This window comes from Gavialis gangeticus, unplaced genomic scaffold (genome assembly GCF_001723915.1).
Source record: "Gavialis gangeticus isolate Ggan-Ray unplaced genomic scaffold, GavGan_comp1, whole genome shotgun sequence".
Taxonomy (NCBI): domain Eukaryota; kingdom Metazoa; phylum Chordata; order Crocodylia; family Gavialidae; genus Gavialis; species Gavialis gangeticus.
Window position 1 is genome coordinate 1,588,359 of NW_017729003.1, and position 22,930 is coordinate 1,611,288.

Genomic DNA, 22,930 nt, shown 5'->3' on the forward strand with positions numbered 1-22,930 from the left:
GCTAGCACCACTCTGTCCCCTCTGCTTCGCCATCATGGCAGCGCTTCACATTCTGCTTATTTCACTAACCAATCATTGTGCTCCAAGAGCATTATGGATGAACAGACAGACAGACTAAGCCCTTTAGTATATGAGATTGGCTGTAAAAAAAAAAATCACAGCAGCTTTTATTTGCCAGATTTAACATCATGAAGGGGTTGTAGCTAAATAAAGGGATACTTTTTCTATTGTTCTATCATGGACATGTGGGTATTTCGGGGATGGGGAAGATTAAAGGATTTTTTCCTGTTTGGGAAAATGTATTTTGATACTACTATAAAAATAAATATAAATCCAGGATTACTGCTTCAGTGCAAGGACTAGCAAATCCTTTACCTTCTCAGATGTTAGAAAATTAGCCTGGAATAACTGTCATCTTCTCCTCAGGTACTCAGTCAACTGAAGAGTAAATATGGGGATCTATACAGACAAGACAATGTTGTATTGAGTGGCACTCACACCCATTCAGGGCCTGCTGGGTACTTCCAATTCACACTTTTTATGATAACTGGCAAGGGGTTTATCGAGCCATCCCTTAAAGCCATCGTCAATGGCATTGTCAAGGTAGGTGTTAAAAGTTAATTTTCTCAGTTAAAATGAGAAAGTAGTGGGTGAAGAAGGAAAAACTGTGTATTATTTTTTGCTTTTTACTCCATGCTCAGATCTCTCACTGGGTTATTAGTTTTTAATGTTTTTTCATACCATCAGCTTGTTTCTTAAAATATTTTATATAGCTATTTATAGGCTATGTCAACTCACCACACAAAATGCTAAAGCATTTCTTTAGAATGATGATTTAATATAAATTGAAAATACTAATTATTTTGACTGACATAAGTTCTAATTGCTAAAAATTTATAGTACATAGTATTTTAATACAAGTGCAGCAGTTTTCAGATCATCTAGGTGTAATTATTCACTGTTCCATGTCTGGACTCCTTATGTTTGCTGTAAAAGGATATTTGCTTCTTTATATGCTGTTACTGCACTGGGTTTCTTGCTGTTCTTATTTTCAGAGCATTGATATAGCACACCAGAATATGAGGAGAGGAAGGATTTTTATCAATAAAGGCTTAGTAGAAAACAGCCAGATCAACAGAAGTCCTTACTCTTATCTTCAGAACCCACCACTTGAAATACGCAGGTAAAGAAGGGAAAAATTATAGATCTTAATAACAAACATGAACAATTGCCATGAAATTATTCCAGGATCATAGTACTGGGGAACTACATTTCTTAGATTCTCAGGCATAAAGGGCCCTAAGTCAGGGCCTTGTACTAAGGGCTATTTTGGTTGTTTTATGGCAACCAGTTCACCAAGGTGCTTAGTGTCTCATTTTCCTGCTGTGTCCTTGGGCAGGTGTGCCATATGGCTGTGCAAAGTTTTGGTCTGTGATTCGATTGGCCAAGATTCAGCTCAATTTGGTGGCCAAATCTCCAAATCTGAATTGAATCATAGGACCCTTTAATCTCTCTGAATTGATTTGGACAGTTTTTGGCCATTTGGACATAGAGACAGCTTTAAATGTTTTTTCTACATATCTCTAGGTAGCAGAGGTACCCAACACGCTCAGCAGCAGACCTGGAAGTGGACCAGAAGCACTTCCGCTCCACTTCCTGATCCACCAGGGAGTGTGCTGGGGGCCCCCCATACTCCTCTAGCTCAGCGACTGGTGCCTCCTGGGTCTGGAGGGGCACCCGGGGTCCCTCTGAGGCCGATTGCCAGGCCAGGGGCCCCCCCAGCGTACTTCCCGGCAGACCCAGAAGTGGAATGGAAGTACTTCTGGTCCACTTCTGGGTTTGCTGCTGAGCACGCTTGAGGGCCCCCCTGTGGTGCTGTGGGATGCTGCATCTGCCCCAGCACCGCAGCAATCATAAGCCGTGCTTCTACCTCAAGGTATGTAGAAAAAACATTTAAAGCTGTGCCTGTGCCTGAATCACTGATTTGCCGAATCAGCATCAAATCGTCAGATTCAGATTTGGCCAAATCGAATAAGGGACAGTGATCTGAATTAATGGATCGAATCGCTGTCCCTGATTCGGGCCAAATCAGAATCGAATAGGTCCCATTTTGCACAGCCCTAGTGTGCCATATTATTTCTGATAATGTTTGTCCAGGAAATGATCTACCCCAGCTGGCTTTTTGGAATGAAATGATACATTGCAAGGTATAGGTTGACTTTCTTCCCTTTGGAACATTCTTGTGTTTAAAAGAAACATATGAGTGCTGTTGCTGCCAAATGAGAGACACAAGCAGATTTCATGAACCTGATTCTCTATTATGCAGAAACTCTTTTATTACTCTCCTTTATCATGAAGTGATTTTAAATGATGCAGAAATAACCCTCAGAGAATTACACACTCTGAAGGGGCCTGTCCTGGCTGGCCTCTAAATCAGACTGACTCATAGGCTGGAACTGAAACAAATGTGTCAAGATTTAGGTACAGGGTCAGGGCATAAAACACTGCATCTATTCTCTGCTTTCTTCAGGCTACAGGGTGCATAGATATGCAGGATATAAGCCTCTGCAACACAAACTTTTCAGAATATAGGTTGCAGAGAGTAACCTGAAAGTCATCTTTGCAGATCCCCATTCCATTTGTGCCACAAGTACAAAGGGGTAGTATTCTCAGTTATTACCTATTTCTCATTAAACACCACAGTGATTGGTATAAATTAAAAATGCATCAGACTCTGTCAGGACTAAAAAGCTACCTCAGCAGCTGTCGTGTAAAACAATTAGTTGAAAATATTAGCAAAATGAGAGTTAGAGTTAGAGTTCCTCAGAACACATACAAGCGCTGTGTAAGATCAACCGGTGGATTTCTCACTGACTTTAGTAGCTATTCACTATGACTTTCCTTAAACATAGCAGTAAGAACCTGGTAATGTGTCTTCATTTTCATTTTTTGCCATATTACAGATTTAATGTCTCTTTTTACAAAGTGTGAGATTGGCTTCTCTGTTTTCTCATCTAGGTATTCATCAAATACAGACAAAGAAATGGTGATACTGAAGATGGTTGATGTGAGTGGACAGGAGCTAGGCTTTATTAGGTACTGAGTCCTACATTCCCCACAAGCCCTTGTAGTTTCATCCCAAAAGATGCCTTTTATATTTCATTATTTTTCATTTTTTAACCATTAATAACATTTACCCCCTTTTCCTTCATTAAAATGCAAACTTTAGGACAAGGGAGTGAATCTAATATCAAGCTTTAAATTACCTTTATGTTCCTCCAGTCTTTCCTGTGGGCTTCAGCATCCCCCACCACAATCTCCACACCATCATATACCTAGACCCTTCCTCTACTACACTTCTGCACTGTATATGACTGGTAAGGGAGTCTTTGGAAAGCATCCTGACCAATGTCTTCCATTGTACCTTCACTAGGGGAATCTCCCCTAGCTGAGGGGCACACTGCCCCCTCTTTCCCCCCATGAAAGGGATCTAAAATAAGTCATAAAAATCTCCCTTCTACTATCCTGTTTTATAAAATGCTTTGGATTTCATGTAAAACATGTCATTTTCTTACTAGTGACCTGACCTTATGTGGTGAGTTGCTGTGTCTAATGTTTCATATTAATGGCATATTTTTCTGTTTAGAGATTTGAAGCTGAACTGCATTGCACAAAGGTCTGGCCTCCGGGCCAGGCAAATGAATAAACTTGCAGTGATTTTGCCAACATTTGAACTTTGACATTGAACTCAAGATACAAAAAATTGATTAGGGTTCAGCTCCGCTATGGGGAACCTGAAACTTTATTGTACAGGGAGATTATTATACATTGGTTTATGCTCTATACTCCATTTTTAAAGAGGGCTATATGGGAGTATGGTGGTGTTTCATAGACAGTATTCAGTGTGGAAGAAGTACAGCTGTTCTACAAGATCTTCTATAAATTCATGTCATGTCACAAGGAGCCATCACACAACTTTGTACATTAACCATCACAAGGACCTATTTATAAAAGATGTTAATTTTTAAGGTCTACATCTTAACTAATTGAGGCTGGTGCCAATTGATGACAGTTGCAAAAAAGTTTGCCTACAAACTCCTGCTTGATAATTCTCCTTGCTTTTTGTTTGGGGGTTAGCATTTCCCCAGGTGTTTCTTGCTATAAAGGGTGTTTTTGTTGTTGCTGTTGGAGCAAAATTTCTTTGGCCACATAGAAATAGGTAGTCTGAAGAGAACACATTTTCCCTTTTATTAACCACCTTTCTTTTGTGGGAATAGTCCTAAATCTTGGCATGTAAGCAGGTTTTAAAGATGAGCACATGCTTTAAATTTAAGGGGGAAAAGACTGAAACTGCAGGAATAAACATGCACAGTCTCTAATATGCAGTGAATATGTGTACATTAGTAGCTAAAGGCACAAATTAATACAAGAGGCCAACCTGATTTTAAGCACGGGTGAGCTAATTTGTTCTGGTGAATTTGGGGTCAAGCTATGAATGAAGCTAAAATACTTTAAGCTCTAACAGGAAAATGATGGAAGTAGTTGCATGTAAATAGTGCAATATGCAAGTTACCTATTCAGTTAAGTCTGAGCCAAAGTCCATTGAAGACAGTAGAATGGCTCTCACTGACTCCAGTGAGCTTTGGATTAGGCATTTAGCCTGTCATTGTATCAGGCAATAGCTAATAACATCTGCTATAGAAATGAGAGAAACAGAGAAAAAGAGAGAAACTGACTCGTTTCAGGTGAGAATGTTCAAGTTGAAGCAACAAACCTAAGTTTGTCCTGTCATTAGGGTATTTTATGATAGAGTTATTACTGGTGGAGCATAGATTAGTTTAGTTATCAGTGTCTCAAAGTCCACACCCTCAGGTGCAGTTCAGGGTCCTGGTGAGATAATTTCCTGGTCCTGAGGCTCTATGACCCTCCTCTCTTCTTAAGCAGCAGACTCTGCATTCTTCTTACTTTGGGCCAGCCACAGCAGTTCTCATAGTCCCATGAATTTGGGTAATCTTTGTCAGCAGGGAGATAATAGAGTTCTCCAAATGGTTTTGAGCATGACTCAGCTGGCAGTAGCTAAGGGAAATTTGGACCAGATGTTTGCATTCAGGTAGAGGAGGAGAGAGAAATGAGAGATGGGGAGAACTCTGCATTTATTTATCTAGCTCTAGATTACTATCACTGTCTCTCCCTTTCCCGTTTCCCACCCCAATAAGAAAGGCATTAATAAATCAGCTATAATATACGTTGAATGTATTTATTGAATTGCGTTAATATTTGATTTCTGGTTATTTTTTAGCTGGTTTGCTGTTCACCCAGTCAGCATGAACAACACAAATCATCTTGTAAATGGTGACAACATGGGGTACGCATCTTACCTGTTTGAACAAGAGAAGAACAAAGGACTGCTTCCCGGAGAGGTTGGAATGTTTTATGGCTACCCCAAGGCCTGGGAGAGAATATAAAATTTAAGAGTCAACAAAATATCTTTTATGGATAGAAGCAGCCTCATTCAAACAGTGATCCCAGGCAGCGGAATAAATGCAGCAGCTACACAGTACAGATTCATCAGTCACGTTATCATTTATTCCTTCTAATTATAGGGAAGAAAAATTACAAGGCAACTGCTTTTTCTAATAATAGAAAGGAGACCCTGCAAGGCAGCAGCTGTATATTTGCTTTCCAAAATTGTAATTAGCAGCACTTCAACATAGAATAGATTTTAATATGATTAGATTCAAAATTTGTTCTAACTTTAAACATACTCAGTTTTCCAAAGTATATTTGTTCCAATGGAAACTACACACAGGCATAAAACTAAGCATATGGATAAATATTTGTAGGATCAGGTCCTGGGTTTTATACTCATTTTCCCTCCAGATCTATTTCTGATTTGTGTACATTCTTGGGAATGTCCAGTGTTTGGATTTCAAAACCTGAAGGTCCACGTTATTCTTTTTAAAAAAAACCAAAAAAGTATTTCCATTGACATTTAAATGTGACGAGTAAGTGGTCACAAATCTTTCAAACTATTTTGTCCAAATAGATAAACAAAAACAAAACTGACAAAAGTGGCTGCGTTATTTACATCTTCTATTTAAACTGATTTTTTTTTTACCTAGCAGAATTTTTTTTAACCCTTCTAATACTATCCTATCTGAACTGGAAAGGGAGCCTCATATTGTTAAATGGAGTCCAAATTTTAAACTCATGATGGGTTGGAAATTAAATAATGAAGTTTATTAGTGTGTCCATAGAAGCACTTTTAATGCTCAATTTATAAAAGCTTTTATAAAAAAAAAAATCCTCAGTCCTGCAACCAATGAGTCATCTTGTTAACTTCAGTGGGAATACACATATGCATGGATGTTAAAAATGTGGCAAGTTTTTGAAGACTCAGACCCAGCATCGATTCAGACCTACATACCTTGGTTTAGATTTAGAGCTACTTAGACTGCTGAGCATGTTTGAAGTCATGGCTAAATAGTTGACAGTATAGGAGTGGTGAGAGGTATGCCCTCTGAAATGAAAGATAAGAGCATGGTGTATGAGAAAAGAACACACTATATAGGTGCATTGATCCATCCTTGATTTACACATTTTACTTGTTACTTTAATGCTAATTTAAGCAATCATGTGCAGTGTTCAGTGGTTCCCATAAATTGCATGAACTTAGAGTGCTTTTAGTTACTGAGCAGCCAATAGAAACCGAAGTGAAAAATAGGTGAAGTGGGAAAGTCATGCAAAAGGAGGAGTAATGTTTGCTAGTATTTAATACCTATGATTGGGTATTCGAAACAGGGAATAAGAGAGGGTAAAAAGAGAGAAAATAGGAGCGCTAGCTGGAACATTTAGTATGAGTCAGGGAATATCACTGAAGCAATAGTCTGCTACTTAAATTTCAGGTCAAAATTTCTTTATTAGAACATAGAAAAAAGGAGTGGGGTTTGACTGCACCTGAAAGTCAAGAAACCTGGTTTTTATTCCTGCACCTGCCACAAGGCCATGTCTACACAGTAAACTTACTCTTCATGGCAGTGTTCAGGAGTGTGCCATGCAGCTTTTGGTAGGTTCCTTTTCAAGTGGAAGCAGTGTAGTCGCATCTATTTAGGCGGATGGGGCAAGCTAATTGGAACGGTCACTCAGCACCGCTAGTTAGCATGCTACAAAAGCAGGCTATGCTGCTTTCAGTCTAGGAGACATCCACGTTGAGCATCAGAGTGTGTTTGAAGGTCCCACTGCCAGAGATGGTTAGTTTGCCCATAGAAGTAACTTAATTTACTGCATGATGCTGAGTCAGATCCTTAACTTCCTTATAAAAAGGGAATAGCAGTTGAGGAACAATAACAGTTCTCACCTACAGCTAAATTGTTCTGAGATGTGAAAGATTAAAAAGGCTCTGAGATCCTCAGGCCAAGGATTACTATGTACATCCAAAGCATTGATGTTAAAGTTTAGTTAAAATGTTATAATTAAAGAATCCCAAAGCAAAAACCTCTGACTACATTTTCAAGAGTGACTAGTTACATTATTGAGCATTAACAGTTTTGGAGAAGCTTGATTTGAAAGCTTGTGCCCAGTCTGTTCTGACCATCCCTTTCATGTGGCACCTCAAAACCTGGCAACCATTGTCATTAGTCACTTCAGAGAATTTCTCTGTTCTGTTGCTACCAGTTGTATGCCCGTGGTCCTGTGGGACGTATCAAGAGCAGGATATTACATACAAAATTTAGAACTCTTGGTTCCAAAATGATACCTTCTTTTAGACAAACTGAGAAATTGCAAACAAATATATTTTTATTACATGGGTATTTATTTCACATCTTTCTGTTACATCAACAGGTTTTTATTAAAATATCTGATATGTCATATCTGTACATTGATGCTAATCACTGCAAAAGGCTGAGAGGCAATCACCTGTGTTTGCATTTTCATCAGGGTTCCTTTGTAGCAGCCTTTGCATCATCTAACCTGGGAGATGTGTCACCTAATACCAAGGGCCCACACTGCATAAACACAGGAGAGTCTTGTGATAACCCCCAAAGTTACTGCCCTGTAGGTGGGGTAAGTATATGTTATTTGATCTAAATATATTTTCTTAAAGGTGAAGTATAACGAAAGACTTGCAAATATAGGCACAGATCTTAGTTTCCCCTGAAGAAATTAGATGCAAGGGAACACTTTGTCCTGGACTTGTTACTTATATCTAGAGTCCATGGGTTAAGAAGTCTTGTTAGGGCAGCCACTTCCTCCCTGCCATGGAGATGGGTCCTAGGGGTGGCCGTGATCTCCTCTAGCGCCCCTACTGTGCCAAGTTTACTTTAAGCACCCTCAAATTTCACCCACCACGTCTTGATCTTAAGTATTAAAGGGAGGCTGCCTTTTGTCCTCTTGGACACGGTTTTCTCCTGCTGTCACGTGTTCTGTTCTTATAATGGGGTTTCCATGCAGCGCAGCCTTATGGGCCAAGCATGGCTCCAACCACCCATGTACCACGCCCCAAGCCTCACTGATGTACTGGATGTTGTTGGGGCTTGTCTCGCTGCCCCCATGGCTCTGGGGCTTGTCTCTCTCAGGTGGGCTGAGGTGGCTGTAGCAGTGCCTGGCCCCAGTTCTCCTCTTTGGGGTCTCGAACCCCCTTGCAAGACTCAGGCAGCCTTGGCCCTACCTGGCCTCCAACTTTCCACTCCTCTTCTCTTGGGGCCGGGGTCAGTGCACCCCAAATGCTGCACCCTCTCTGGCACCAGGGTCCTCACACTACCGTGGGTCCCCAATGAGGCCTCCTCCAACCCCTAATAGCCTCGCCCAAACCACCGGTTGTAAACAGCAAACAGAAACTCAAGCCTCTTGGCTACAATATAAATTCAAGCTGCTTGGCTATCTTAGTCCCGCCACATCAGGGGTGCTCTATCCTTCCCCCAGTCTCACAGCTATACCTGTGGTCTAGCCTCTCCTCTTTGGTCAGTCTGGCAGAGCTCCTTCCTCTACGACTGCTAGCAGGGAACTGCCTGCCTGGCCTCAGCCTGGGAATGACATAGGGGCCAGGCCCTGCCCCTTCCTGTCAGCTGACTTCTACTGGTTGCCCTGGCAACCAGCAGCTGGGCTCCTTACTTATTGCTCCATAGGTAGCAGGCACCTCAGTGCCCTGCTACACACCTCCCCTCTTTATAGAAGCAGAGCACCGAGGTGCTCTGCGACACTCCTGTAGCATGTTTTTCCACTGAGAGAGAGACTACATATTGTGTCAAAGGCATTGGATGGTAAATGGATGTAAACTGAAATGTTTAATAAGTAATTGCATGGTCTGTACAAACTCCACAGAAAATTTTAGCCCAGCATAAAATGAATTCAATATCACCTCATAGCTAATGATGCAAAAAAAATTGTACTGAATTCAGAATCTTCCGTTTTGGAACTTAATGCACTTGCTGAGAATTTCCATGACATTTAGCACTAGCATGCTACAGAAAATATGTGCCTTACCATAGCACATCAGTGGTAAGGTTTTTGCTGCCTGGATTATAGATTGTTTATTGAAAGTAAATATTTCTTCATAATAATAATGAAGCTGATTTGTATTTTAATTTGCTCCAAAATAAGCACCTCATACTGCTACTAGGATGTCTTATGTATTAATGTTTTTAATTTGCACTTAATTATTTGCACTTAATTTTTGTTCTTAACAGGCCAAAATGTGCATGGCTGTGGGTCCTGGCACTGATATGTTCGACAGTACAAAAATTATAGGGCAAAATATCTATTTGAAAGCAAAGGTGAGTTAGGTTAGACCTTTATTTTTTCAATTTGTATTTAAATGCAGTAATTGCAAAATCAAAATTTCTTTAGTGAGTTACTGAAAATCATCTTTGTTAGACATTCTCAAAATATTCAAGTCCAGATAGTATACCTATACCAAGTCAAGATAGTATACATAACTATGCATCTAAATCCACCTTTATGTAGTCAGGAAAAAGATAGATAAAACTTTTGAGTTGCCTTTCATTTAGTAGCCTAATATTAGGCCGCAGAGTTTGAAAATTTTGGCTTTTGATTCTATAAATGTCTGTAAAATGTGGAGGACACCCACACCACAGAAAAGCTGTGACAATTTTGTGGTTATTTTGTAAAAGCCTTTCTAACTTCTAAAACCCACTGGAGTATAGGAGCAGTCCTTCACTGGCTCAGTATTTTGTCAAAGGCAGCAAATGCAATACTATTTCTCTCAGCAATTCAGGGGTAGCAGCTTGTAGGAACTGGAGCAGATCCAATAAATTAGCAACAAGAGCAGGCTTGATTATAGCAGTTTTCTTTTTAATTGCTATTTTCAGTGTTTACAATAAAAGTGCTCTAAAATGACAGTGATTTATAGGTCAGAAGATACTGTTCTAGTTCAGTGGAACCTGCATGAGATTCATTTAGAGAGAAATAATCTTCAACATGTTAATATTATGGGTGGTATTCCTGTTCCGTTTCTGTATACCTATGACATAGCAAATTGTACTTTGTACAATGTTACCAAATCTGTGTAACTTCTATTACGTCATACATAGTATTTCTATATATGTACTTCAGAAAATTACTAGTTGCTGAAAGATTAAAAAGTGCATCAAAAAGAAGAAAACACCATATTTACCCAAATCCAAGATGACTCTCCACACTCAATAACTAGATTCTAAACATATAACATTATAAATTTGTTATAATTTTCCATGTCTAGAATCTAATCATTGGATGGCTGTCTTAACTTTGTCATCCTCTCTTTCCCCCTGCTGCAGCAGGAAAGCAGCTGCAGGGGGAAAGCAGAGGAAGGAAGTCAGGGGGGAAAGTAGGAGTTGGGACAGTGGGGGAGATCCTGGGGAAAGCAAGGGTGGGGTGACAGGTGGCAGGGAGGTGACCCTTGCCCCCTAGTACCTGCCCCCACCCACTCACCCCTCCCCATTGCCTGCCCCCATCACTTGCTTCCTACCTACCCCTGCCTGCCTTCTCCCCCTTATACTGTTTTCTGCGCTGATCTGGACACAACGGGGGTGGGGGAGGCCCAGAGCTGAGTGGGAGGGCTACAAGGTCTTCCTTTCCTGCCTGGCTCCCCATCCCCATCTCTGCTCAGGCTGCGAGCAGGCTGGAAGGAGGAATTTGTCCACTGCCACAGCTGTTCCCCTCAGCATGGGGCAGGCCCAGTTTGGAGCTCTTCTGTGCCTGTAACATCTGAGAGTCACGACCACTCTGTCTGGGAGCTCTGGGGGAGCCCCTGTGCAGGGAGCCTGGCTGGCTGGAGACCTCAGCAGCAGCACTCTGATTTCCCCTTCCCTGTCCAGCTCTGTGCCAGCAAGGGAGATAAGGGAGGGGAGCCGGGCAGGGAGAAATTTCTGGAAGCAGGAATCTGCACACTACTTATGCTGCCTCTCGCCCAGCTGGGCTCCCCGCACAGCTGCTTCTCCCAGTTTCCAATTCCCAGCTGGCATGGTTCAATATTCAATTCTAAGACAAGATTTTGTTTTCCCCATGATGAATGGGGAAAAAACCTTGTCTTGGAACTGAGTAAATACGGTGCTATCTTTTGGTTGTGAACAGCTAATGAACAAATTAGAATTATATATCTAGTGAAGAGGCTATCCATTTGGGCAAGGTATTTGCAAGCAAGTACAAGGAAGACAATGATCCAGAGTGGTGTTAAAAGGACAGAAACAAAGGTGCCTTGACTACAGCCTGATAGAGACATCTGTTTTTCCTTAACTTGAGACTTTCTTTTTGCTATTAGCTTTAGAAACTAGATTCACAAGATTTTAGATACATAAACAATTAATTCAGTGTCCAACATCTTTCATTGTGTATAATTTTTCACTAAACCCTATATGAAGTTCTAGGCCTGATTTGCTTTTGAACACCAAAGCTGATGACTATTTTGGAATTTAGAAGTTACTGAAAATGTAGGGCATTCTTATATGTTATACTGTGAACCACACAAATGCCCATCAGTTTAGTGCTAGCTTGTGGTCACACCTTTAACTTCAGCAGCACATCTGTGTGGAGTGCCTGGGTTATGCAGAACAGGAGCTGGCTTATGTGGCTCCTGCCCTGGAGTAGCATAACACTGAGCTGCCACTTAAAGATATTAATGTGCAGACAATCCCCAGGTTCAGAGCTTTAGGAGCTGCCTAAAATTAACATGTAAGTAGGCCCTTAGTCTGCTGCTGATCTCCAGAAAAGCAGCTGGACAAATGGTGCTCATTGGTTCTGTTCCTTGTTCCAGATGCTAAATGGTATTAAATCAATATATAAATATATTCAATTCTTTCCCAATATTATTCCTCTGTTTAAGCAACAGCTGTAGGTGCTATAGTTATATGCTCATGAATGGAAAATGAGGCAGTTCCTGTAACTAAGAAAAAGCAGCAAGGTTATGTCTCAGGGTAACTTATTTATAAATATAGGTCATACTATGGAAGTAGCAGAAAATCCAAGCCTGAGGCAGAAGCAAACTGAGTTTCATGCTTTAGTCTAAGAGCCTGAGGTTAGGCCAAAAGCAAACAGAAGAGATTTTCACCCTTTGGTGGGTGAGGCATGCAGGCTGCCTGCACTGGCCAAGGTCAGCAGGTTGGGGGTACTCAGCAAACTGCCAGGGAATGCTGAGCCCAGCTGAGCAGCTGGCCACCCCAGATTGGCCAGTGTGGCACCTCTCCCCAGCCTCCCCTTGTCCCCCCCCCCCACCAGCAGCAGGCTGGCAGCTGTGGAGTGGGGGAGGGAGAGTAGGTCCCTGCCATGGGGACCGAGCCCTGGCCTCTCCAGACCTGAGCCAGCCAACCTGGGGAGGAGGGGGGCACTGCATGTCAGGGCCTCTGCTGCCCAGCCCAGCTGACAGCTACACACAGGAGGTGGTGCTGGGGGCCACACTGGCAGTCAAGCAGGCCTGGCAGTAGAGAGGGGAGCAGAGGACCCCACTGTGCAAGCCCACCCCCAACTGTGCTGGCTTGGGCTGAGGCTGGCCCCACCCTGCTACCTGGCCACTGCTGATAGCCAATGCAGCCCCACCTTGTGTCTGTAGCTGTTTCTGTGAAAGCCAGAGCAGAAGAGCACAGGCTGAGGCTAGCATGCCACCCTGTGAAAGGTGGAGGTTAGCATGGGCCTACAAAACAGCCTGGGATGCTGAGGGACTGCAACCTAACTTGAGTCACTAAGGGATCTAGTACAGAAGTTCCATAGACCAGTCTGATATAAATCACTAAGTCTGATATTATTTTGGAGCAAATCCAGCCAGGCTTATCTTAGATTGGGTCCTCCCATTTTTAAACCAGTCTATATATGCTGAACTTCTGTTCAGTTATGGTTGTAGACCAGTTTCCAATCACTTATACCAGTATAAGTCTAACGTCTGTACTCGGCCTAGATAATTTATTTTCAGATAGGGTATTGTGCAGAACCCTACTTGGTTAGCCAACATGGATGAATAAAGTGAGTTTGGGGATGTAACTATTAAGATGCTGCTTATAATTACAGAAAAGGATAGATTCATTAACTCACTAATGGTGCTATTAGGAACACTGTCAACACAGATTATAAAAGAGCAAAAGAACAAAAATATCAGCTGCCATTTCAATAGAATAAAATTGTAGAGCTAGAATGTTCTTGTAGTTGTGGTGGTCCAGGAAATGTATGAGATGCAAGGGTTTTTCTGTGATATCTTTTATTGAAACAACTGTATAGTTGGTCCAGCTCATCTTTCCCAATTGTAGAATAAAATGTACATTTTAGTTGTGAAATGGAAGAAATGCACAAAGGACACTGTCTGAAACCATCCTTCTGAAAGAGAGAAAGGGGACATGCAGAGAGTGGCATAAGATGAGACTGGGTAAGGAACCTTGTTCTTATGCCCTAAGTGATATTTGACAGGGCAGCAAGGATTCAGCAGGTTATGAACTACATCTCAGCAGTCTACTACACAAGTATAAGGGCATTGCCTAGATTTAGGTGCATCATTACTTCTACCTAGAAGCCATCAGTCCTTTAGCTGCCCTGGAGGGAGCTGAGGCTTCACCAAAATAATTTCTCTGCCTTGCAGCTATTTGTAAATGCCATTTGCTATATTTCAATAAATGGATTATTTGCAGAAGGTTGTATGTAATTTTAATAAATACAATATATATTTTAGGAACTGTATGCAACAGCTTCCCAAGAGATAACAGGAAATCTAAGTTCAGCTCACCAGTGGGTAAACATGAGTGACGTCACCGTCCAGTTCAATTCCACACACACAGTAAGTACTATGAACTTCCTTGGGTAAAGTTAAGGAGCTCTCAGTAATTCTCAATGAAAAATTGTTATATTTTTAGACTGGGAGGTGATAAAGTACATAACCTAATTTTAATAATACTTTTATTAAGGCTAAAACATGTAAACCGGCCTTGGGCTACAGCTTTGCTGCCGGTACTATTGATGGAGTAGGAGCTTTCAATTTCACGCAAGGTAAGCAATGAAGAAAGTCTACAGATTTTTTTTGGCTGATCATTTTCGTTTACATGGCACTGTGCAAAAACAGAAAAACGTGGTCTTTGACTTGAATAGCTTACAGTCTTGAAAGCATGGAGATAGAAAACAATACACAAGAGAATTATTGAAGGAGATATATCTTGGTAGTTCCATTTTTTATTTAGTCTCACAGAGTCAAATGATTGGAAGGTGCATCAAGGGCATTTGTACACATGATGCCATTACCATGTACATGTGATGAAGGTATCACTTTGTGTGGTTTAATGGCATCACACTATACATGGTAAGAGTTTTTGAGGTTTTAAGTGAGTTTGTATCATTGCAAACTATGTAGTTTAGTTAGCAATGTTGCAAATTGCAATGATGCAGCAGTCAGCTCACCCCCCTTGCCACAGGGCAGGTGGGTAAGTTCTGTCAAAAATAAAAAGGATCAGACCTCTCACTGCTTCTGCCTTCAGCAGGCTCCTGAGGCTGGCAGGATGCATGGGTCTACCTGGGAACAGGCTGGCTTGCCCCTGGGCCAGTGCAGGAGGGTGGCTGGGTTTGCTGGTGGCTGGAGAATGTGGCGGGGGTGGTGCCTGGGGCACTGGTAGCCTGGGTGGGCTTCTTGCTGGCCAGGTGCTGCCCCAGCTTGGAGGCACCTGATCCAACACTTTACTGAGCCAGCCTGGGCTTCTAGCACCCTGTGCACTGTCCCTGCCAGCACACCCAGCCACCCTCCTGCCACCTTCCTATGCTGCCCCTGGGGCAAGCTGGGGATGTTGCATGAGGCACTGGAAGCTTGGGCGGGTTCAGGGAAATGTTGGATTGGGTGCCTCCAAGCTGCAGCAGGACCCAATGAGCTAGTAGCCTGCACCCCATGCACTGTTACTTCCACCAGCAAACCTAGCCACCCTTCTGTCACCTTTCCATGCTGCCCCAGGGGCAAGCCAACCTGTTTCTGGGCAGCCCCAGACATCCTGATGGCTGCAAGAGGCTGCAGAAACAGTGAGGAACCTGATTTTTTTTTTTTTTTTGTGTGTGGAGGTAGAGGCACCTGCTCATCTCTCCTGCAGTTGGGGGGGGACGGGACGGGACGGTGAGTTGCCCCTGAGCTGCAGGGCGCTCCAGTCTGTCCTTCTGCAGTAGTGGTGCCCCCAGGGGCCACCTGGGTGGGCTGCTAGCAGGCTGGGTGCTGCTCAGGGTCAGGGAAGAGTTGGATTCAGCTGGGTGCGGAGTCTGAGCTGAGGCAGAAGCCCGCTCAGGCAGCCCTGCAGAGGGAAGGACCAGGGCCCCCTGCAGCTCGGGGACTGCTCAGCCTTCCAGCAGCTTGCTTCCCAGCTGCAGGCAGGCTTCAGCTCTGACAAAAAAAAAAAAAAAGGATCAGGCTTCTCACCATACTGGGGTGGAAAAATTGAAACGGAGTAGTGCTCAGTGTTTTATTCTGTGCCCCACCTTTTCAGTTTAGGAGGCATAAAATAAAGCCCTGAGGACTAAACCCCCATCATGTGTACTAGCGCCCCAAGGGTCATCTAGTTCAGGCCTCTGCATGAATGCAGGACATGCTGTTCCTATGCCACCCCACATGAATGCCTTACCAGCCTCTTCTTGAAAGCCTGTAGTAAGCAGCATGTTCTATTGCCCATCTGTTCTGACAGGAAGTAACTTTCTTCTGAGATTTAATCAGAATGTGCTTTCCTTCAGTGTAAAAACTTTGCTTTGTGTCTTCCTCTACTGCAAGGGAGAACACTTTATTTTTCCCCTTCTTTATAGAATTTTCTCAAATATATGAAAGCTGCGATCATGGGTCTCCTACTCTCCTTTCCCCCAGCATACCAAGTTTTCTCACCTTTCCTAAGATACACTGAATTTTAGCCACTTTATGGATGTTAGACCTCTTCTGTGGCTGAAGGGCTTGAGTTGTGAGCTGGGAACAAAAAGGCTGGTAATTTAAGTCTGGGTGTGGGCAAGTGATCTTAAGTCTCAATTTAGGGCCATGGCTGGGCTAATTTTTTTTTCTGTACACTGGAGCCAGGTTAACCAGAGAGGTGAGGGAAGCTCCATCCTTGGAGGTTTTCAAAACCTGGCTAGACAAAGCTTTGGCTGGGATGATCTAGCTGGGGATGGTCCTGCTTTGTGCTGGGGGCTGGACTAGATGACCTCATGAGGTCCCTTCCAACCCTAAATTTCTGTGATTCTATGATTATCTTTGTCATTCACCTGTGGACCCTTTCTAGTTTCTCTGTATCCTTAAACTGCAGAACCCAGAACTGCCCACAGTACTTCTGCTGAGGCTTAACTAGCACTAAGTAGAGTGGTACTATCACCTGTCTTGTCTAACATACAATATTCTTGTTAATACACTCCAAAATTGCACATGCTTTTTCAGCAACTGCATCATGGTGCTGGTTCATGTTGAATCTGCTGCTCTAGAACTCAGTGCTTCTCAGTAGTTTTCCTGCCTAGGCAATCATCTCCTCTTTTGTATTTGTGCACTTGACTCTCATTGCCTTGGTGTAACACCTCACATTTTTACTTTCTCTTCACTCAATTTTCTTCTGATGTCTAATGCCCTGGTCTCTAGTCTATCGAGTTCCTTTTGAATTCTATTCCTATCCTTCAAAATGTTTGCAGTCTGTCCTCATTTTGTACCATCTTCAAATTTGTGAAGCTTTCTGTTCCTTTTATTAGCAATCTACATCACCAATAAAGAAGATAAACAACACAGAATGCATACCCTGTGGAACCCCACTTGATACCTCTAACCATTCTGACATTGATCTATTTATAATTATTGTCTGCTTGCAGTGGATATTATATTTACAAATTCTTCCTAATTGTTTCTCTACACAATTACGATTAGCACTTTTATTTAATTTTTTTATTTGCTTCCTTTTGCTCCTAGTTCCTAGATCCACAAAGAGGACTATGAATTCCCATTGTTCTGATCAGATCACATGGTAACAGTGGACTTTTAAGTGATTTGATTACTTAGACTAACAATGTGCTTTTATAATTCAGCTAGTGCACTTGGCCAATTAGTAGCCTCATTTTCCAAATGAGTACTATTGGTTTAACTATGATCTCCTGACATATATAAAAGGGTCGTGATCTTATGATCCTATTTAAAATATTTAAATTTCAACAATCCATTATTGTACACACCAAGAAGCCGGAGAAAAGAGAGACAGCTCTTTTAAAGCAGGAACAGGATGGGAGATCTAACTAGTTTCTGGGTGGTCCTTTATGTAAGTCATTAGGACTGTGCGAAGCTTCATTAGCTGATTCAATTTGGCAGAGATTTGGCCCAATTCGGCAGCTGAATCTCTGAATCTGAATCAAATCAGGAGACCCTTTAATCTCTCTGAATCGAATTGGAACACTCTGAATTGATCTGGAGAGATTCGATGATTCGGACATAGTTTCATAGTTATTAGGGTTGGAAGGGACCTGTTTGATCATTGAGTCCGACCCCCTGCCCTGGGCAGGAAAGAGCGCTGGGGTCAGATGACCCCAGCCAGGTGTCTGTCCAATCTCCTTTTGAGTATTTCCAAGGAAGGGGACAACACCACCTCCCTTGGAAGCCTGTTCCATATTTTGGCGACCCTCACTGTGAAGAACTTTTTCCTGATACCCAGCCTGAATTTGCTCTCTTTTAACTTGTGTCCATTGTTTCTAGTTACCCTGACTGTCACCCTGGTAAACATTGTATCCCTCACTTCCTGCTGACCCCAGCAATGAGTTTTTAGGCAGCCACAAGACCACCTCTCAGCCCCCTCTTGTGGAGGCTAAAGAGGTTAAGGTCTCCCAATTGGTTCACGTAGGGTTTTTTCTGTAGGCCTTTAACCAGACAGGTAGCCCTCCTCTGAACCCTTTCCAGGTTATCCACATCCCTCCTGAAGTGTGGTGACCAAAACTGGATGCAGTACTCCAGTTGCAGCCTGACCAATGCTACATAGAGGGGAAGTATCACCTCCCTGGACCTGTTTGTGATGCACCTACTTATGCAACAAAGAGTGCAGCTTTACTTATTACCTCATCACACTGGTGACTCATTTTCATTTTGGAGTCGATTATGACTCTGAGGTCCCTTTCCGCAATTGTGCTGCTTAGAATGGTCCCTCCCAGACTATAGGAGTGCTGATGATTCTTCCTCCCCAGGTGCAATACAGGACACTTATCCCTGTTAAACTTCATCCTATTCTGTTCCGCCCACCTCCCCAGCCTGTCCAAATCCTCTTAGATTTGCTCCCTGCCCTCTAGTGTGTTTACCTGCCCCCCATAGTTTTGTGCTGTCAGCAAACTTGGACAGGGTGCTTACAACTCCCTCATCCAAGTCACTAATGAAAACATTGAATAGTACTGGTCCCAGGACAGAGCCTTGGGGGACTTCACTGCCTACAGTTTGTCCAGGTAGAAACCGACCCATCTACCACCACTCTCTGGGTGCATTCCCATAAGGCAATTTTCCACCCTGTGTAATAATCTACATTGCAGTTTTTTAGTTTATTTATAAGAATTGGGTGTGACACTGTATCAAAGGCCTTTTTAAAGTCTAGGTAAACAACATCTACTTCTGTTCCCTCATCCAAGCATTTTGTGACCCGGTCGTAAAATGAAACTACATTGGTCAGGCAGGATCTGCCTGCTATGAACCCATGATGATTGCTCCTTAGCATTACTTTACCCCCGCAAATGTGATCTTTAACTATTTTCTCAAAGGTCTTGCCAAGAATAGAGGTGAGGCTAACTGGTCTATAGTTACCTGGCTCCTCCTTCCTCCCCTTCTTGAAAATAGGGACCATATTGGCACATTTCCAATCCTCTGGGACTTGTCCTGAGCACCACGAGTACTCGAACAGTTGTGCCAGCGGGTCTGCTATGACTCCAACTAATTCCCTAAGTACCGTAGGGTGAAGATCATCAGGGCCTGTTGACTTAAATACATTCAGCCCCTCCAGATGCCCCCTTACTAGGTATGCATGAACTGCTGGTGGGTTGGTATCTATCCTGGGCTTGTCTAAAGTCCTAATGGGATGCGTATTCATTTTCGTGTCCAGGAACACTGATGCAAATAATTAATTTAGAATCTCTGCTTTAGCCATCCTATCTGTTACCAGTTGTCCTTCATAGATTTCATAGTTTTCGTAGACATTTGGGCTGGAAGGGACCCTGGAGGATCATTGAGTCCAGCCCCCTGCTCCAGGGGCAGGAAGTCAGCAGGGATCATACGATCCCAGCAAGATAAGCATCCAAATGTGTCTTGAAGATGTTCAAAGTGGGTGCTTGAACTTCCTCTGGTGGCAGTCTATTCCAAACCCTGGGGGCTCAGACAGTAAAGAAGTTCTTCCTGAATTGGTCACGGTGGAGTTTGTGACCATTCGATCTTGTCATCCCTTGGGGCACTCTGGTGAACAGACGTTCCCCAGCTCCTGATGAGCACCCCTAATAAACTTATAAGTTTCCAAGCTGTATGTAGTCACTCATGATACAACTTTAAATGTTTTTTCTACATACCTCAGGGTACCAGGCAGCTCGTGAATGCTGAGATGGTGGGGCGGATGGAGCATTCCACAGGAGTGCAGGGAAGTCACCAGCATGCTCGGTGGCAGACCTGGAAGTGGACCAGTAGCACTTCTGGTCCACTTCCAGGTCTGCTGCAGAGTGCGTGGGGGCCCCTCCAACACTCCTGTGGGACACTCAAAGCCACCATCTCAGTGTTCACAAGCTGTGCCTAGTACTTCAAGGTATGTAGAAAAAAACATGTAAAGTTGTGTCTATGGCCAAATCACTGATTCTCCAAATCAGCATTTAATCTTCAGATTTGTATTCAGCTGAATTGAATTGGGACAGTGGTCCGACTCAATGAGTCAAATCAATCTCCCCTGATTTGGGCCAAATCTGAATCAAATACAGCCCATTTTGCACACCCCTATAACTCATGTTCATTACCTAGATGTTATGGTGACAGTCACATTAGAAATACTGATAAGTTAGAACTAGGATCTATAAAGGAACCTAAAAAGTTAAATGTCTATTTGAAAATGATTTACGCGGTAGGGCTGTGCAAAAGAGCACCATTTCATTTCGACTTCTGTTTCGCTGTTTTGAAGGGACAGTGTTTCGTTTCACCGTTTTGAAGCACTGTTCCATTTTGTTTCATCAAAACTGTTTTGCTGTTTTGATGTGTTTCGATGTTTCGCCCATAGGCTATAATGGGGAATCATGAAAATGCCTATAACTTTATCATTTCTTTCCTGATTTGAATGAAAATAGCAGGGATAGCCTCTGCTGAGGCCAAAAATCCTGCCAAGGTTCAAGGAGAGAACTGCAAAAGTTTCTGGGAAACTTCACCCCAAGGTCCAGACAAGCAAAACTCAAGTCACGTGTGTGTTAAGGTGGAGTGGGGTAAAAACAGCAGGCATGGTAGCACTTGCTGGGGCTATGAAGACTGCCAGTTTATAGGCAGATATAGGTACAGGGGTTTCTGAGAAACTGCACTTTGTCATGGAGTAGGGTCCCTAGAGATGGCCACGATACCCCTAGGGCCCTGTGACCATGCCAGCTCTACTCTGTGGGTACCTTCTCTTCTTGCCTGCCACAATGTCTTATTGGAAAATGTTGGGATACCCCCTTCATGAAGGTCCCAGGGGTCATGGTGGAACGGGGTGGCAATTGGAGAGTTTTGCGAACAGGTTGGGATTAGTGGCGGTAGAGTCTGAGTGGCACAGAAGCGTGTTGATAAGTACCAAGGTGGATTTATTTCAACTTACGCTTTGATGGCATAGGCAATTTCTTCGGTTACAGTATAAACAACAAAGGGGTCCGTTGGCCCATGGGGTTCTTAGGTGAGCCCTTGCTTTCTAACCCCGGAGGGCTAGGGGCGGCTGCTCAACCTAATAGTCCCAGGGCTGGTCAATGGTTCATAAAAGGGACAGACAAACAATGGAACTGTAATGAAACAAAAGTCCAGCATGGACGAAAGCGGGTTGTAAACGATGCCAAAGTTGACTGAAACAGTGCCAAGGTCGATGCCGGAACGATGGGACAGATGGATGGTCGAGGATGAAAGCCGAGATCGGAAGCCGTGGAATCAAGGTAGGTTCGGTTTGAGAGTCCGTTAATCAGTATCAGAAGTCATAGTCGTAGCCGGTGCCAATTAAATCGAAAGCCAGAAAATCAATAGGAACGAATCGGAAAATCGCTATAGGAGGAGACCGATAGGCCGCAGAGCCTAACTGAGGGACAGTCCCTGTGAACCAGCCTCTGTCCTCAGTTCAGCGGGTCTTCCCCCAAGGGAGGGGCTCCTTAACCTTTTATAAGAATTTAGTGGCCAATTAGAATGCTCCCCTCACAGAATTTTCTGGTCTGATTATGTCAGGCAGTCAGAGAACTGAGCATGCGTTTGACTGAGCTTTGTATCTAGCTGAGCATGTGCATGGTGAAAAGTAGGTCACGTTTGATTGACAGGCCTTCGGGTCACCCAGGGGGCACGTGCTGGGTGAGCCTTGGAATTTTCCACTCAAAGACTAAAGTGCGCATGCTAGCTTTGACTCTTCTGTGTTGTCAGCACCCATAACTTAAGACTTTTCCATGACAGAAAAGATAATAGATAGGGGGGCTGCAAGCTTCATCTCAGTCATGGCCCTAATGGACTAAAAAAAAGAAAGCCAGTCAGTGAAAATGGAAATGGAGGCATCAGGAGATGAGAGACAGGATGGGGTAGCAGGGAAGGGGAATGTAGCAGGTAAAAGTGGAGGGGTACCTGGGAAATCTGAAGTCCAGTGGGTTGTAGTGTGTCATAATTCCAATGTCTATATTGAGTCCATGAGTTTCTGTACCTAGGAGGTTGATGGAGTGTAGTTCACAGGCTTGTCTGTGAAAGGTGGTCAAACAAGCACTGAACCTCCCTAATATCATCACCAGAAGCCAACTTCCTACACCCCAAAATACACCGACTGGATCCATACCATGCCATGACAAGATGTGCAAAACCTGCCAACAATAGCTCCAGTATGGAGTTATTTTTACAATACATATTTCCATCATGGCACCAAATGCCCTGATGGAAAATACATAGGAGACACTAAGCAACAAGTGCACACCAGAATGAGTTCACACTGAAAATCCATCAAAGACAAGAACACCCAACTACCTGTCTCTAATCTCTCAGGCCTGATCCTCAAATGAAATTTACAAAGCACTTTTCACAGATGAGCCTATGAACTTCACTTCATTAATCTCCTGAATACAGAAATTCATGGACTCAATGTACACATTGGAATTCTGACACACTACAACCCACTGGACATCTGACTCCCCAGGTACCTCTCTACTTTTACCTCTTACAACCACTTTTATCTTCCTTCCCCCCCCAACCTGTCCCTCTCCCACTGATGCCTCCATTGCCATTTTCACTGACTGGCCTTCTTGCCTGCATTGCGTGCCAGCCTCTGGCTTCTTTACT

General features: G+C 43.2%; 1 protein-coding gene across 3 annotated transcripts in view; it reads left to right on the plus strand.

Annotated features, from left to right (window-relative positions):
* LOC109290933 (putative neutral ceramidase C) overlaps positions 1 to 22,930 on the plus strand; it is a 68,566-nt gene that overhangs the window by 15,616 nt on the left and 30,020 nt on the right. For all 3 annotated transcript variants that reach the window (XM_019507761.1, XM_019507760.1, XM_019507762.1), the window contains 8 exons: positions 427 to 603; positions 1,056 to 1,183; positions 3,019 to 3,096; positions 5,300 to 5,420; positions 7,939 to 8,064; positions 9,687 to 9,773; positions 14,147 to 14,251; positions 14,379 to 14,460. In XM_019507761.1, the coding sequence (XP_019363306.1) occupies positions 427 to 603; positions 1,056 to 1,183; positions 3,019 to 3,096; positions 5,300 to 5,420; positions 7,939 to 8,064; positions 9,687 to 9,773; positions 14,147 to 14,251; positions 14,379 to 14,460 (904 nt within the window). The remainder of the gene's footprint in view (positions 1 to 426; positions 604 to 1,055; positions 1,184 to 3,018; positions 3,097 to 5,299; positions 5,421 to 7,938; positions 8,065 to 9,686; positions 9,774 to 14,146; positions 14,252 to 14,378; positions 14,461 to 22,930) is intronic.